At 38.1% G+C, this 18,081-nt stretch overlaps 1 protein-coding gene across 8 annotated transcripts in view; it reads left to right on the top strand.

Annotated features, from left to right (window-relative positions):
- LIMS1 (LIM zinc finger domain containing 1) overlaps positions 1 to 17,655 on the top strand; it is a 148,100-nt gene extending 130,445 nt beyond the window's left edge. For 5 of the 8 annotated variants that reach the window (XM_029937057.1, XM_029937059.1, XM_029937058.1 and 2 more), the window contains exons 3-10: positions 7,540 to 7,606; positions 8,388 to 8,508; positions 8,941 to 9,090; positions 10,684 to 10,834; positions 11,317 to 11,409; positions 12,186 to 12,234; positions 14,319 to 14,394; positions 14,582 to 16,761. In XM_029937057.1, coding sequence (XP_029792917.1) covers positions 7,540 to 7,606; positions 8,388 to 8,508; positions 8,941 to 9,090; positions 10,684 to 10,834; positions 11,317 to 11,409; positions 12,186 to 12,234; positions 14,319 to 14,394; positions 14,582 to 14,729 — 855 coding nt within the window. In that variant the 3' untranslated portion in view covers positions 14,730 to 16,761. Of the gene's footprint in view, positions 1 to 7,539; positions 7,607 to 8,387; positions 8,509 to 8,940; positions 9,091 to 10,683; positions 10,835 to 11,316; positions 11,410 to 12,185; positions 12,235 to 14,318; positions 14,395 to 14,581; positions 16,762 to 16,818 lie in introns of those variants that run through there. The other 3 variants (XM_029937056.1, XM_029937054.1, XM_029937060.1) reach the window with 1 other exon arrangement.
- The last annotated feature ends 426 nt before the right edge of the window (positions 17,656 to 18,081 follow it).

The raw sequence follows: 18,081 nt of genomic DNA, 5'->3' as shown, positions 1-18,081 counted from the left end.
CTTCAGTCTTGGTAATAATAGCAAATACGTCCTTTCCACTCCATAGCTTTTTTTTTTTTTTTATGCCTTTATTTTATTTTGAAAGACAGAGACAGAGAGCAAGCAGGAGAGGAGCAGAGAGACAGGGAAACTCAGAATCCGAAGCAGGCTCCAGGCTCTGAGCTAGCTGTCAGCACAGAGCCCGATGCGGGGCTCGAATCCACAGACTGTGAGCTCATGACCTGAACTGAAGTCGGCCGCTCAACCGACTAAGCCACCGGCACCCCTCCACTCTACAGCTTTGACACGCTTTTAAAACATCAACGTTCCCTTATTTCCACCATCACTACTCTTTTCCCTGTAGGATTAGTTCTTCTCCCTGAAAATGGGATTTATGTTATACTGTGGAACTTCTGATATTTTGAATCAGATGGCCAGGATGCTCCTCTCTTAGGTCCCAAAGGCAAGTCTAGTGTTACACTACTGTTTCCTACCCACTCATGAGAATGTTTATCTGGAAGTAAGCTGATTGAGCTCAGCTATGTCTGCCTCATTTGCAGCTCCTCTTAAGACTGATTTAGCAGCAACCAGGATTATTACCTGCATTGGCTCATTATGTGAAATGAATTCCAATCCCACCAGCTTATGTGGTTCAGCAAATGAACTTAAAAGTTTGTCATTGAGGCTTTAATCCATCACCGCTGAAAATATAAGGTCTGGCTCAGTGATTCTTGTGCTCCATGGCTTCTGTCATCAATGACTGCTGTGCCCAGGGTGTTTTTATTACAGGACCACATTAGTCATATTTTCAGGCCACTTGCATCTGTCTCTTATCAGTTGTCTTCTCTGACTACACACAGCACTTTGTTTATACCTTTAGTATGGATGGCATTTCACAGTATATTATAGCATGTTTATTTATGTACTTATCTTCTTCCTCTCTGACTTTAAATACCTCAAGTGCAAGGGCTGTCCTCATTGATTCAGTATCTCTAGTATTTGTTATACAGTATTTGATGACTACTAGGTGCTTAGTAAATAAACTGGTATGTATAAGAACTTGGATTGTAGAGATGGCAAGATGAAATGCTAATATTCCCGCTGGGAGCCAGGGCAGACATTTTCTAATATAAACATTGCAGGCTGTGCTTCAAACTCTGTCCTCATTTACCTATTGCTCATCTCATGAATATTGTCCAGAGTGGTGGATGAAAGAAATGTATTCTTAAGTCAAAAAAGGAGATTTCAGTTCTGGGTAGAACCCTGAGTAAACTGCCTGAGTCATGATGTGTTTTCAGTACCATATGTGGACCACTGATTTGATGTATTGGTTCAGGCCAATGTGGTGTTCTTGAATAAACTTAGTACTTATTTAAAACCTACAGGAAGTTGAAAGAATAGTACAGTGAATATCACATGTCTTTATTCATCTCACACATACTCAGCATACCCATCTCCTGCCAATTTGTTTGGAAATAATTTCCAGACATATAACAGTAAATGAAGTTACTTTAAATTTTTGTGTTTTGCGAGGAGGAAGTACAATAAAGGAGTCACAATTAAGAGATGATTTTGGGGATACTGGCCTTACCAGAATGTTCTTTTATTGAGTGACATGTTATATCTGGTTAGGAACGAGTATGGGCTAGACTTAATGACTCACTTCTACAGGGATATGGAAAGGGTGAAGAAGTGACTTTGCAGTGGCGAAACCTGGCAGATACCATCGTTTTGGGTTTTAAAAAAAATTTTTTTTAAACATTTATTCATTTTTGAGAGTCAGAGACAGCATAAGTGGGGCGGGTGGTAGGGGGGAGATACAGAATTTGAAGCAGGCCCCAAGCTCTGAGCTGCCAGCAGGGAGCCCGATGCAGGGCTCAAACTCATAGGCCGTGAGATCATGACCTTAGCTGAAGTCAGACACTTAACTGACTGAGCCACCCAGGGGCCCCGGGAAGATACTGTCTTAATCAAGTGATCAAGGTAAACATGAACAGTAAGAAATCATGTTGAAATCATGTACTCCCTGATGTGATGCAAGAAAATTAAGCATATTATTATCCCTGTGGTATTCTTCCCCCAAGTCTATGACCTCAGTCTAATCATGAGACAAACACATAATGGGGAGCACTCTACAAAACACAGTGTGTACCCTTCAAAAGTGTCAAGGCCAGGGCTCAGTCAGCTAAGCATCAGGCTTCACACTGACAGTGTGGAGCCTGCTTGGGGTTCTCTCCCATTTTTTCTGCCCCTCTCCTTGCTTGTGTGTGCACACTCTCTCTCAAAATAAATAAATAAGCATTTTTTTTTAAAGTGTCAAGGTCATTAAAGGCAGGGCAAGGCTGAGGAACTGTCACAGATCGAAGGTGACCAATGAGCCTCTACTAGTCAGACATCATGAGGTTTTCCGTGTTTGTTTATTCATTTTTTATTGACCTATCCATCCATTTAACAATACTTATAATATTAGTTTAGCAGTTACAGCCTGTCAGGCACCATGTCACATTCTAGGAGTAGAATGATGAGCAAGGTAGGTAGAGTCTTTTTTTTTTTTAATTAAAAAAAATTTTTTTTAATGTTTTTTATTTTTGAGAGACAGAGACAGCACGAGCAGGGGAGGGTCAGAGAGAGAGGGAAACACAGGATCTGAAGCAGGCTCCAGGCTCTGAGCTGTCAGCACAGAACCCAATGCGGGGCTCAAACCCACGAACCATGAGATCATGACCTGAGCCAAAGCCGGAAGCCAGACGCTTAACCGACTGAGCCACCCAGGCGCCCCTAGATAGAGTCTTAAGGAGCTTTTTTTACAGTGTGTTAGACTAGGCTGACCAAGATCAAGTCACTGAAAGTTAAATACAAAAACTTCACAGAGTGATTGGTAATAGGGAGAAGTTAAATCTACCTGAGGGCAGATTTCTGCCCCAGAAACTACTGAAAACTTGAGTAGATGATGTTTATAATGTTTCAGCACAGAGGCAGTTGGTAGAAGAACTTAGTAAATGGAAGATACTTGTTTTTAGAAAATGACCGTGATGTGATTTCAAAGACTGTCGGCACATCTCTCTGCAGTGGCGTCTAGGAGGATCTTCCAAGGATCTTCTGAGTATTTGCTGACTGAGAGAAGCTGTCAGGGAGGCTGTGCATCTGAGGATGTCTGTGGAAGCCTGTGTTCATAATTAGGATGTTTCAGGACCTCAGCATTTTCCTCAGATTTGTGCAGTGGAAATAGAGGGTGGATTCACTTTATTGGTACTTCATCAAAAAGTGCTTTGGATTGCAGGCATATTTCCAGAACGAATTATGCTTGCAAACCAAGGTTTTACTGATTTATTTTGAGAGATGGAGAGAGCTCAGGTGCATGTAAAGTCAGTTGAGGGAGAGAGAGAGAGGAAGAGAGAATCCTACGTATGTTCCACACTGTCAGCACGGAACCTGATGTGGGACTTGATCCCACAAACTGAGATCATGACATGAGCAGAAATCAAGAGTTGGACACCCAAATGACTGAGCCACCCAGGTGCCCTGCCTTGTGTATTTTCTTGATAAGGATGAAGCTTCACTTTAGGAACTCTGTTGGATGTTCTGTGTTCAGATTGGTAGCAGATTTGGAACTGTGAGGAGTAATCATGACCCCTTCCTTTTAAGACTTTATCTTTTTTTTATCTCTAAGTTCAAAGGAACTCATCCTTTTCCTTCAGTTTTATTAAAATATGATCAACAGATAACATTAAGTTTAAGGTGTACAACTTGATTTGACATATATGTGGATATATTGTGAAATGATAACCACAGTACGGTTAGTCAACACATGCATTGCCTCGTGTAATTATCTTTTGTGTGTGTGTGGTGAAAACATTTAAATTCTACTGTCTTAGCAGACTTCAAGCATACATTTAATACAATGTTGTTAACTATAACCACCATGCTGTACATTAGATCCCCAGAACTTACTCATTTTATAATTGGAAGTTTGTACCCCTTGAGCAATATTTCCCCATTTCCCTGATCCCTGCAGGTCCCAGTAACTATCAGTCTACTCTCTTTCTAGGAGTTTGGCATTTTTAAATTCCACACATAAGTGAGATCACACAGTATTTGTCTTTCTCTGCCTGACTTAATTCTTTTAGCATAATGCCCTCTATGTTGTTTGTCCATGTTGTTGCAAATAGCAGGATTTCCAGGGCACCTGGGTGGCTCAGTTAAGTATCCAACTTGAGCTTAAGTCTTGATCTCATGGTTTGTGAGTTTGAGCCCCGTATTGGGCTCTGCACTGCACTAACAGTGAGGAGCCTGTCTTGGATTCTCTCTCCCTCTCTCTCTCTTTCTCTCTGTCCCTTATCTCCCCTTCTTTCTCAAAATAAATAAATAAATTTTAAAAATAGCATGATTTCCTTCCTATTTATGGCTGATTGGTATTCCATTGCATATGTATACCACAGGACTCATCCTTTTAAAGGGAGAGGTCTGTGAGAGCAAAGCATAGAGCAGGGATAAGAAATGAAGAAATAAGAATGATGAGTGTGTGTTAGGAGCCAGAGCCAAAACAGAAGAAGTCTATGACTCTCACAGGGCACTGAGAGGTTACAGCTTGACCAAAGTCACACAGCAAGTCACTGGTTTAGCCAGAGTTTAAACTCAGACATTATGGATCCATGGTTGATTCTACTCTATGCTACCAATTTGAACCGCATCTTAAAAGCCTTATTTGAATTGTAACCAATCCTATTTTTTTTCTACCTTCTGCTAGCAAATATAGTATATATGCTAACTGCTGAACTCATTTTGTTTTTGTCTAAAGCAGTGTGTCTTTCTCTTTCATTAAATACAAACTAAAAGTTGAATGTTTCTTTTTTTTTGCCTCATTAAAACTTTGTTTTAATGGGTGTCCAAATTCTGTGACAGAATTTTCAGTTAAGTTGTTTCCATTAAAATTAAGTACTGATTTTAAAAACTATAATGAACCTGTCACACACACACACACACACACACACACACACACACACACAAACACGGTGCACAAGGCATTCGGTTTTCCTACTGAAAATGTCGTGATGCATTGTTATCATTAACTAGTCTTTGCTATTAAACCTACATTGCCAGGCCGCATGGGTGGTTCAGTTGGTTGAGTATCCAACTTTGGCTCAGGTCATGATCTCATTGGTTTTAAGTTCGAGCCCCGCATCAGGCTTGTTGCCGTCATTGCAGAGGCAGCTTTAGATCCTCTTTTCTCCTCTCTCTCTGCCCTTCCCCTGTTCACCCTCTCTTAAAAATAAAAATAAAAATAAATCTTAAAAAGACAATTTATAAAGCTCTACCAACAGTTCTGAGACCAGTCTTTCACCACAGATTAAGACTAGGGTGCCAGTAAAAAAGTTTATTATTTCCAACTAAATCAGCAGAGTTGTTTCTGAGTCTCTATCTTTGATTTCTTTTTTAAATTACTGCTAAGAACTAAATATCTGATTTCTATATATGTATGTACATCCAGTAAAGGAACATATTTACTTCATAAATGACTTCTGCTTGGGCTTACCCACAGTGCATTATGACAGAGAACTGGGTAATATAGTATATCAATTTATGATCATCTGTTTATAACTTCTAAAAACAGATTCATTACATAAATAAAAAAAATTTAATGGGGACGTCAGACCTGGGTGACTCAGTCGGTTAAACATCCGGCTTTAGCTCAGGTCATGATCTCATGTTCGTGAGTTTGAGCCCCGTATGGGGCTTTGTGCTGACAGCTCAGGGCCCGGAGCCTGCTTTGGATTCTGTGCCCCTCCCCAGCTCATGCTCTCTCTCTTCCCCTCCCCTGCTCATGCTCTGTCTCTCTCTCAAAAATAAACACTAATTAAAAACTTTTGTTTTAAACAGATTCATTAAACATAGTAGAGTTTATCCATTTGAATTTCAAAATGAAGTAAACCTTTTTCTGGCACAAAATAAATCTGCTTTGGCTGGTCTGCAAATTAAGCTATGGTGAATATGTTCTATAAATTGAGCTAAATCTGCAGCTGATTTCCATGATTGACCAAGTTGAGTTGACTACTGCTACATCACTAAAAATGGATTTTGATAGTCAAACAATATGTGATATTTGAACATTCTAAGGAGCGCACAGATTCAAAGGGAGACATGCTATAATTCCTATGACTTACTTATGTGAAGAGGGCAAAAGCAACCCCCAAAATAGAAATTCATGTTGAATCCTGAGTCTTCCAGTGGTAAGTCCTATTTATCTATGGGTACATGGAATAATTGTGAGAGGAAGGGGATCCCTGTGCATCTCATTAAGAGGATTTTGTCTTTTTAAAAATATTTTTAATGTTTATTTTTGAGAGATAGAGTGTGAGCAGGGATAGGGCAGAGAGAGAGAGAGAGAGAGAGAGAGACAGAATCCAAAGCAGGCTCCAGGCTCTGAGCTGTCAGCACAGAGCCCCATGCAGGGCTCGAACTCAAGGACTGCGAGATCATGCCCTGAGCCGAAGTCGGATGCTTAGCCACCTGAGCCACTCAGGTACCCAAGGACAGACTTTTCAGTAAACAAATAGTGGAAAGTAAAATTTGATATTTGTAAACATATTCATGTTTTAACCATTTGTGTACTAATAATCCTTGTAATGATAACTTAATCCAGAATAAAAAGAATGTTTTTAGCTTATAGAGTTTTATAGGTTCAAGTAGTAAAACAAATTTTAAAGTTTTATTATATACATTTTAATTGTCGAGAAGTATGGTAGGGTGATCTGTTAAAGACTTTAGTATAGAGTTTAGGAAAAAATATCACACCAGGATAAAACTTTGTAGGAAATGAAATGGAAATAGTTCAAGGAGAGAAGTGGAGGATATGAATTTTCCAACTATAAAAATCAAATTTTTTAATGTTTATTTTTTTTGAGAGAGACATAGAGCATGAGTGGGGGAGGAGCAGAGAGAGAGGGAGACACAGAATCTGAAGCAGGCTCCAGGCTCTTAGCTGTCAGCACAGAGCCTGACGTGGGGCTCGAACCCACGAACTGTGAGGTCATGACCTGAGCTGAAGTCAGATGCTTAACTGACTGAGCCACCCAGGTGCCCCTAAAATAGAATTCTTTTAATGGGCTTGGCCTTAGATCTAAAATATACTAGAATATCTACATTTTATAAATATTTAAGTTTATAGTACAACATTTCAGATATCAATCTAAAAAAAGTGGGAAAGGGTTTGTGTGTATATGCATGTTTTTTAGGGAGAGGAGTCCGCAGCTCTCATTATATTCCTAAAGGTGAGTCTACAATCCAGAAAACAGTTCAGCATTGTTAGAGGGAGGTCACTGAACTCTGGAGCCATAGTACCAGTTTCCATGTCGGTTGGTTGGTATATCTTTCCTGTACCCACATGCAGGTAGGTCTAGGAAAAGTACAAAAGTACATCTACTTTTAAAAATCCCAGTAGAATTATAATTCTTAGGGCAGAGCTCTTAGTTCGAAAACATCTCTCCATTGGTCTCCACAGAATAATTATATTCATCCTGTGATTGTTTCATCTGTACCAGCTGATGGTATTTTCTATTTCAGTTTGAAGGAAGGAAGTACTGTGAACATGACTTTCAGATGCTCTTTGCTCCTTGCTGTCATCAGTGTGGTAAGTTTTTCTGCTGAATGACAAGGTAAAAAGTGAGTCTCAAAATAATGTCAATGGTGGAAATAGTGTTTAGTGTTCATAAATAGCATTCAGGTACTATATCCATCCTTTTCCTTATCACTGATACTTAACAAACTGGAAGAGTATCAAAATCCAGAGAGAAATGATTTTTTAAGGACATCTAGTGTAAAGTTGTTTGGGGATTGATTAGGAATTTATTTGATGATCCTTTGGAATGTTCTTGTCCCCTTCATCCTTTACTAACTTCTGAGGTTGCCAAGAGAGAGACAGGGAAGACATTGGAGGCATGCCTCACATGCTTAAGGGTTGCTGTGTGTGACACAAGTGTTTAACTTGCTTGCATTTTAGCCACCTCGCTGGTTGCTAACAGCTCTACTAGAAGGTCTTCAGAAATTGGAGAAACTGAGTGGAGTGTTTGTAAAGTTTAGTAAAAGAAGAAATTAAGTATAGGTTTCAAGAAAATGTGCTGTGTCAGCAATGACCAGAAATAAACAAAAGGCATTCAAGAGAGCCCAGTTTGTCACTGAGAAAAGGAAAAACAGATTCAGATATGATAAGACAGCCCAAAAATATGACTAAAGAATCAAAACCAAGGATTTAGATGAAATACAGTCTTTCCTAATGCAGTGCTTACTGTGGTCGATATGTATAAAGAAAATCCCTAGTTGTGGAGAAAGGTTTAAATATTTTTTTCCCTCATGTCTTTTGGTTTACTGCTTTTAGCAATAAGATGCACATTGGATGTGTTACTTTCCCACAGGTGAATTCATCATTGGCAGAGTTATCAAAGCCATGAATAACAGCTGGCATCCCGAGTGCTTCCTCTGTGACCTGTGTGAGAAGGTTCTGGCAGACATCGGGTTTGTCAAGAATGCTGGGAGGTAGGAGTTCTCCATCCTTGTCAGGTGTGGGTGGAGAAGTGCCTACTACAATATCAGGCCTGGTTCCCCCCCCCCCCCGCCCCCCGCCCCCGGGGCTGTGAGGCTGTGCTTCCAGGCATGGAATTTAAGGTGCGGGGACTCAACACCAGCATATATTGGCTCGTCTGGTGGCTGTTAGGAGAGGACCCTAGAATTTCTGTGTCCCTGGGCCAACAAAAGGGGGTACGTACTTAAGATGGAGTTTCAGTTGGATACTTGGGTTGGAATAAATATTCAGGTAAAAAATAGTGGCTTGGTTCTGCTGTTAACCCAAGAGTGATTTGTTTTAAATGATTCACTTCTTTTCAGAGATATGAGAAGCATATTTCTTTTTAATTGTTAGAACCTCAGATTTAAAACTTACGTTTCTTAAGAAGTGTTGGCTCTGTTTAGACATCTGTGCCGCCCCTGTCATAATCGTGAGAAAGCCAGAGGCCTTGGGAAATACATCTGCCAGAAATGCCACGGCATCATCGATGAGCAACCGCTGATATTCAAGAATGACCCTTACCACCCAGACCATTTCAACTGTGCCAACTGCGGGTACTGCGCTCCCTTCCTTTTTTATTCACACAGATTGTGGAGATGAAATAAAACATCACATTTTTCTGTCTTTTACTCCAGCACACCAGATTGTTTTTCTCCACCTTACAATCTGGAACATTTTAAGCCTATAAAGAAGTCAAGGGAATCATACAAAGAATACCTATATGCCCATCATTAAGTTTCATCACTTAACATTTTGCCACATTTGAGTATGTGCAGCACACTCTCCCCACACCGTGTGTGTGTGTGTGTGTGTGTGTGTGTGTGTGTTTTGTGTGTGTGGACATGTAACATATATATATGCATACCTTTAAATAGTCAGTAGTAAAATATCCTGTTATCCCCAAAAGTGGTTTTGATCACTCTGCTTTTTCAATACCAGATTAAAAAAAAAAACAACTTTAAAAAGTCTTCTGTCTGTACATATATAACTTCTACAGTTGTAATAATGAGGGTGTTATCTTAAAATACCTTAAACTACATTTATTAAATTTTGCTTTATGCTAACAGGAATTTTTTTCTTCACTTATGATAAATTGTTCAACTATGATTTTTTAAATCTGCTATCTAAAAATTTAACGGGAAAATTTACTATAATCAGTTTGAGTGCTAAATTCTAGTGGGGGTGGACAGAGATAAGGTAAGCTAAAGATCAAGAAAATAGCTTTATCCTAGGAGTATAACCACCTCATCTATTTTGTACCTTCTCTCATTTTCTTGCCTATTTCCCTTTGGTGGAATTGTTCTCTGTTCATTTGTCATTAGTACTTCTGGAGAATTACTTGAAGCAGATGAAATATAAACAAGTCCATTTGGCTCATTGGGGCCACCTCTGCCCCTCTGTTTATTGATGCAGGAGGCTGAAAATAATAGTGAACTTAAGCATTTGTGGGGAGGAAAGATCTGGGCATTTCTTTTATTTACTCTTAACCTGTAACTTAAAAGCTGGTGACAGGGCGCCTGGGTGGCTCAGTCGGTTAAGCCTCCGGCTTCAGCTCAGGTCAGATCTCACGTTCGTGGGTTTGAGCCCCGCTTCAGGCTCTGTGCTGACAGTTAGCTCAGAGCCTGGAGCCTGCTTCCAGTTCTGTGTCTCCTCTCTCTGCCCCTCCCCCTCTCATGCCTGTCTCTCTCTGTATCAAAAATAAATAAAACATTAAAAAAAAAAAAGCTGGTGACAGTTTAAATGGTTGTTAGTAAATGGAGCTAACTTTAGACCCCAGTTATTTTGTAAAGATAACATCACCAAGTCTGCCCTGAGCACTGTGATGATTCTTCTCTAGCATTTTCAGAAAGACCAGCGGACTATCATGTGATCATAGACGAGGAAATGATAAGTGTGATCAATGTGATGGTATATATCTGACTTTTATCACTATTGCATGACATTGATGTTTTGATAGGAATCTGAAACCCCTTCAAGCCTCTTCATTTAGGTTACTGTGAGCACTACTAAGAGGGAGGGAAAGAAAGTTATGGGGATTGTTACAGTGAGATCTTCAGAAACCTGCTAAAGTGTGCTGGCCTCCTCGGTTGCCTGTTTTCTTTCTCGGTGGTAGTATTTATTCAGTTGGGTATCCTCCTCATGGACAGGAAGGAGCTGACTGCTGATGCCCGGGAGCTGAAAGGAGAGCTGTACTGCCTGCCATGCCATGATAAAATGGGGGTGCCAATCTGTGGCGCTTGTCGACGGCCCATTGAAGGGCGCGTGGTGAATGCCATGGGCAAGCAGTGGCACGTGGAGGTGAGTTGTAAATGGTGGAGGCGTAGCCAATACTGTTGAATTTCCATCATTTAGAGGTGCTGGCAAGATTAGGAAATTCTAAAGATTAAATACAGACATTTTCAAGAAAAATGACTGTGGAAAAATAAGAATATAGAATATCCACACTTTTGTGATCTCTCGGTAACGATATAGGATGTGTTTTTTTGTTCTTAAATCCTTCTTGAGGCAAGAAGGCTCAGGGTCCATCTCTAGCAGCAGCTCCTCCCTTATAGATGATATTAACATGTTGACCTCTTTTCTCATTCTGTGTCTTAAAGTAACCTGTCAAAAACTCAAGACACCTGAATTAAGACTGAAAGTGTCACAGGGTTACCCTTGGCCAAATGAAATAACTACCTCAAACTTTCATGTATCTTCTCTGAGGATAGTTTAACTTTGGGGTTTTACTTTACTAAATAAAATATGGCAGTCCAAAAATGACTTCTAGCAATTTTTTTCAGCATTTTGTTTGTGCCAAGTGTGAAAAGCCATTTCTTGGACATCGACATTATGAAAGGAAAGGCCTGGCATATTGTGAAACTCATTATAACCAGGTATTGGTCATATTCATGGGATACTAGATATACTTAAATAAATTTGAGCTTAATATTGTAGCTACAGGGAAATCTCTTGGAAAATGTACGTTGGACTATAGAAATCACTTTTTAACATTTTTTTTTGGGAAATAATTTCAGAAACAACAGAAAGGTTGTAAAATAAAAATATGAAGAATACCTTTGTACCTTTTACTTCATCATTTGCACTTGTTCACTCTCTGTAAAAGCAGACACTTAATAAACGCACAGATCTCCATATACAAATGTACATATTCATACACACACATTTTTTTCTGAAGTATTTCTAAGTTCATCATGGCCCATTACCCCTAAATACTTCCATTTTTATTTCACAAGAATATTGGAGTGTTATCACATAATCATAATTAGCATTGATATAATACTTTATTGTATTTATTCCAGTTTTGTCACTTGAATCCATAATGTCGTTGAATCATTTTTTTCCACTCCAGTACTGGAGCCAATCTAGGGTTGTCATTTCCTTTAGCCTCCTTAAATCTGGAACATTTCCAAAGCCTTTTTTTTGGGTTTTGACAGTGATGAAAAGTAAATTATCTTCATTGTAAAAAATAAAAACTAGTCAATGAACTTTATTTTTCTCTAAATTTACCCAATGGTAAATTCGGGATCTACATAGCCAGCTATTTGTTTTTAAGTGGTAGAAAGAACTAAAATTGTATTAAATATTTGGTGTTCTAAACCTTAGTTCTAACATATCTTGAATTTTTACCACTTTTTTTTTTCGTTTTCAGCTCTTTGGTGATGTTTGTTTTCATTGCAACCGTGTTATAGAAGGTGATGGTAAGTGTCTGTAGGGATTTTATGTGTCATCATTTTGACACAAAAACAGTTGGAAAATGTGAAACGTGAAAGAGATTGATTACTATTTGGCATTTGACCATGTCACTCTCTCTTTCTTTGGCCTATTTCTCAAGTAATCTGTAGCAGAGGTGATAATATCGTATGAGGTGGATTTGTTACTCCTTTACGACAATACTGTAGGGCAGTGCCTCAGGCCCATTGCAGTAGGTGTTGTGAGAACTGTTCGTAGCCAACCTGTTTCCATCCCCTAGGTTGATTTGAACTTGGAAGTTGGAGAGCAGTGTTTATTAGGAATGGCTTATTCCACCTTGGTAGTTTGCAAGAGTCACTTTAACCGTGCAGATGCTAAAACCTGGCAGTTTTCTGTAGACATTTCTAGGACATTTCTAGCCTTGTATTGTAGTTAGGCAGTGTTGATTAAATGGAACAGAAAGGAAGCAGCTGTGTTTGCTAAGAGCTGCTAGCACAATTCTGCCAGAAACTTCCTGGCAAAGTCTTTTTTTTTAAATAGTTTATTGTCAAATTGGTTTCCATACAACACGAGTGCTCGTCCCAAGTGCCCTCCACCATCACCACCACCTCTTTTCCCCCCTCCCCCTTACCCTTCAACTCTCAATTCATTTTCAGTATTCACTAGTCTCTCAAGTTTTGCATCCCTCTCTCTCCCCAACTCTCTTTCCCTCTTCCCCTCCCCATGGTCCTCCATTAGGTTTCTCCTGGTCTCCTATTAGACTTATGAGTGCAAACATATGTATGCTATCTGTCCTTCTCCGCCTTACTTATTTTGCTTAGCATGACACCCTTGAGGTCCATCCACATTCCTACAAATGGCCAGATTTCATTCTTTCACATTGCCACGTAATACTCCATTGTGTATATAAACCACATCTTGATTCATTCATCAGGTGATGGACATTTAGGGTCTTTCCATGTTTTGGCTATTGTTGACATTGCTGCTATGAACACTGGGGTACATGTGCTCCTATGCATCAGCATTTCTGTCTCTCTTGGGTAAATCCCCAGCAATGCTATTGCTGGGTCATAAGGGAGTTCTATCGATAGTTTTTTGAGGAACCTCCACACTGTTTTCCAGAGTGGCTGTACCAGTTTACATTCCAACCAACAGTGCAGGAGGGTGCCCATCTCTCCACACCCTCGCCAGCGCCAATAGTCTCTTGATTTGTTCATTTTAGCCACTCTGACTGGTGTGAGGTGGTATCTCAGTGTGGCTTTGATTTGTGTTTCCCTGATGATGAGTGATGTTGAGCATCGTTTCATGCCTGGCAAAGTCTTAAACATTCCTGTTTTCAGCATGCTTTGTGGGTCTCGTCAAAAAACTCAACCTGGGAAATACTTTGTGAAACACTGCCCATGATGCAGTTTGCAAAAAGATTAGTTCAGGAGAGCGATCTTTAGTGCCAAAGAAATGAAACTTAGCTCCCTCCTATGTGAGACAGTGGTCAGGTGAACAAAGCTGTCAAAGGACGCTCTCTTTCTCATCAGCTTTGGAAGAGAGGCAGAGAAGTTAATGTCTGGGTTGTTTTTTAATTACTTATCTAATCCATATTTCCTTGTTGTCCAGTGGTAGTGGCAACTATGCTGGTAGGCAGGCTCTGTGCCAGAAGAGCTCATGTGAGTGACATAATGCATGTTAAGTAGACACCGCATCGTGCATGGAGTGCGAGGGCAAACTTTGGCAGGAAGGCATGGTACATACTGTTCATGTGCCTCACAGGATACTATTAAGGAAAGAAGAAAAATCTTAACAATAAATAAAGATTGAAAATGGCAATGGTAATCTTCCTTAAGATGAACCCTTCAGTCACAGAAGACTTAAGTGCTCATTTTTTTTAATAATGTGAAAAAAATAGTCTTTAATTAATTAACTGGATTGATTCAGTAAACATTAATTATTGGCACTGTGATTCTTTTGCAACAAAAAACTCTCAAGAATCTCTTCCAAGTGTCGTGGTGGCAACTATAGCTCTGTTTGAGTTGAAGGTATCAACTCTGCCACTTTCCACGCCAAGGTGTGTGACCGCATGTCTTTGCTCTTTATCCAGTGGTCTCTGCTCTGAATAAGGCCTGGTGTGTGAACTGCTTTGCCTGTTCTACCTGCAACACTAAATTAACACTCAAGTAAGTCTACAGTTTACTCCTATGTCAATCCTAAGACCAAAAACTTTGGGGTAACTTTTTAAAAAATGTAGTAATTTTGAAAATAATTATTTGATTTCTTATTCTTTCTGTTTAGGCCTCTGAAAGTAAAGGTTCTTCCTTTAATTGTTTTATGTTTTCTTCTATTCCTTCTTTGTCCTGTTCAAAGGGATAAGTTTGTTGAAATTGATCTCAAACCAGTCTGCAAACACTGTTATGAAAAAATGCCAGAAGAATTTAAGAGGCGACTTGCCAAACGGGAGAGAGAAGCAAAGGATAAGGACAAGCAGAAAAAGAAAAAGCCAGTCTGTTTGTAAACTTTTCTGTCCCTTCTGTCATCATTTTCACTGCTTTCTTCTTTGGTTAGTCCTTTAGAATATGTTTTGTTCTGATTTTGTCTCTCGCTTTTTTGTTTCCTTTTGGCATGTGTTTGTGACTGCCAGAGATTGAAATACAAGTAGTTGACCTCTGGAGAGCTGGGCCTTTTGAGTAATTACTAAGATTATAAAGCTTGCATTAATAAATCCCCACGTCCTACCTGCTTTACTTCACTTATTTTCCTTAATCTGTAGACTCCCTCATTTCTTTGTTTAAATCACAATCTAGTATAGATTTATTTTTTTTTTAAGTAGATTCAAAGGGAAGAATTCCAGTCTCTAGTAGATATTGGGCAAGTTTTAAAGTATTTTTCTCTGATAATAGCAGCTTTTGAAATCCTTGTTTTTGGTTTCTTTGCCTAAAATGATTTAATTGATAAATCCCAAGTGTCATGTTCTAAGCTCTGCGTTACGTTAAATCCTTTCAGGATGTTTCATGTCTAAGCAGAGACTATCTACTACACATAATAAGAGCTCTTTTGGCGGGTGTGTCTGCTTTCATAGGGCATCCATATGCTACTTTTTATAAATTCATGTTCTTGATGTTTTTAAAGCTTACTTTATTCCTGATTTTTATGGGAAATATTTCAGTCTTTGAAATTCTGTTGAATTACTAGTACGGTTGTCCCTTTTCTTCTTCATGGTTATCACTGTGTTCTGCACTCTAACAAAAGTTTTTTGTTGTTCCAGTTTTCATGTTTCCTTCTATAAAGAGGAATTAAAATTCAAATATAAAATTAGAACAATTGAAGGTTTGTTTAGCAGTATCTCTGAAAGCAATGATAATTTATAAAGCAATGATAATTTATTTCCCTCATTTAAAAAAATGACAGTTTTAATAGCTTTTGTTCTAAAAAGTCTTTGGGATATTTGTTCTAAGAAGTCTGTGGGACAATATTGTAACTCAGTAGTACTATTTAAATCAAACTGTCAATGGAAAAATAACACCATTTGAATTTCTGTCAGCATCAAGATCTCTGTGAAATATAGCTAGGGAATAATTTCCATGTGATGTTTTAAAATAAAAGATTTTTCATTTTAAATATATGATTAGGAATTAACTTTGTTATTAACTGTATTCTTTAAAATCATAGCCCCTGATTTCATCATTTGCCATTGATAACAATGTACCTACCACTAGATTTGTTCCAGAAATGTTGCCTAAATACAAGTTATGAAAATGCATGAGTTATTAGGTTGTGCAGATACTCAGTTCACAGTTTAGGACCCTCGATTCCAACAGTAATGAGCGATTGTAATTAACAAGTAGAGATGCATGACAGATACTTAGGAGGCTGACTAGAAACCTGTGCTCTCCGGAACTGTTCCACAAATAAACTGATAATGTGTATTGCTCAAGCTTTCAAAACAGAGTTCTCCATACAGCTAACCATTCACAAAATGGAACCACAGGGAATGTTTCATGTCTATTTCTTAAGAGTGATTATAAACATTCTTATATCTCCCCTACCAACTTTTCTGTTGGTAAAGGTACCAAAAAACCTTTATTATTTCAGATTTTTTTGAAGATGATTTTTGTTGTTTTTGGAGGTAGGAGATAAGTCATTTTATGCAAGGAAAGACAAAACCTAGTAGTTGCCTAATTTAAAATATTAAGTATGATGATATTACCTTCAACAAAGAGACAGTCATACAACTTTGGCTTTTAATAACTGTTCTTTAAAGTGTTCTTGTGATACTTTAACTGTGTTTTATTTTACTTACCTAAATGATATTGACTTGAGATTTCCTGTATACGTAGCACGGACTAAAATGTAATATATGTTCTGTATCACATAGAGATACATATAAGATCAATTTGTAAGGACAGTTTTTTCCCAGTGGTATTGTAATTTTTTTTTACATCTCCACAATGACAAGAATTAAGATTAGAATTATAGTTTACTATGAAATATTAATGTCACCATATTGTATCTTCATTTACATCAATAAAATTACCTCACATTATTTATATATCTGTATTAAATATCTTTTTACTGATTCCTTTTGTTATTGTTACTGTCTTTAGGAATAAATTTGTGGAGTTTGACATGAAGCCAGTCTGTAAGAAGTGCTATGAGAAATTTCCACTGGAGCTGAAGAAAAGACTTAAAAAACTAGCGGAGACCTTAGGAAGGAAATAACTTCCTTTCTTTTGTTTTTTTTCTTCTATGCAAAAAAAAGAGATTACCAACATCACTTGACTTGATCCGCCTGTATTTAGAGCTGCATCTCAATATAATTGAGAGTGAAGAGGGCATATATGAATGGTTTTCTTCATCTCCTTTTTCTCGTTAAAAAAGAGGAAAAAAGTTGTGTAATCATATTTAAAACACAGATGAAATCAAGATGCTTTTGTCAAGTACCCTATCAATTTGTTGAAATGTAGACTAAACAGCAAAAAACTTATGGTTAAATGTTACATTTTAATCCAGGTTCAAAAAATTAGTTTAACTTTGAAAAATGAAAGTAGGGAGTCAGCTTTCACATGACTCAGGTAAAAAATAGAAACATTACTTTGTATTTGAAAGAAAATATTCCATCTGCTGTCAGGGAGGATATACGGAAGGAAAACAAATATTGTATAATTGTAGTATGTTTGTCAAACTAGTAGTTATAAAATGAATATACACATTACTAACACAAGAAATATGTGCATTCAAAATTACTTGATTTCATTTTTTTGTTAAATACAGCAATTATTATGCTTAGTTTTATATTTTGTTCTCCTTATGAACCTCTTCTTTCATACAGTTACTTAACATAGTAGTTATAGCTAGCTAATAGTATGCCTTTTAAATTTTGTGCAAAAAAATTTATACTAAGGGCGCCTGGGTGGCTCAGTCGGTTAAGCCTCTGACTTTGGCTCAGGTCATGATCTCACGTTCGTGGGTTCGAGCCCTGCTTCCGGTGGGCTCTGTGCTGACAGCAGAGCCTGGAGCCTGTTTCTGATTCTGTGTCTCCCTCTCTCTCTGCCCCTCACCACTCATGCTCTGTCTCTCTCTGTCTAAAAATTAAATAAAAAACATTTAAAAAACTTAAAAAAAATTTATACTAGACATTTGAAAATTCAGTATACTTTACAATATTGGAAAACAGTGAAGTATTTTTTAATGTATTACAGCAATTATGCTTCTAAGTTTAAGGTCAAAGATGTAGTCTTAGAATAGGACACGGAATTAAATTTTATGTAGCTTAGAATATGTCACTTAAAAACAAATGAATATATATGTATTGGTCTTATCGCCTTGATAACCATGCTAACTAATATCTGTGCTTCCTACATACTCAA

This window comes from Suricata suricatta, chromosome 4 (genome assembly GCF_006229205.1).
Source record: "Suricata suricatta isolate VVHF042 chromosome 4, meerkat_22Aug2017_6uvM2_HiC, whole genome shotgun sequence".
NCBI lineage: Eukaryota > Metazoa > Chordata > Mammalia > Carnivora > Herpestidae > Suricata > Suricata suricatta.
The sequence above is the reverse complement of the archived record's forward strand: the minus strand, read 5'-3'. Positions and strand labels throughout refer to the sequence as shown.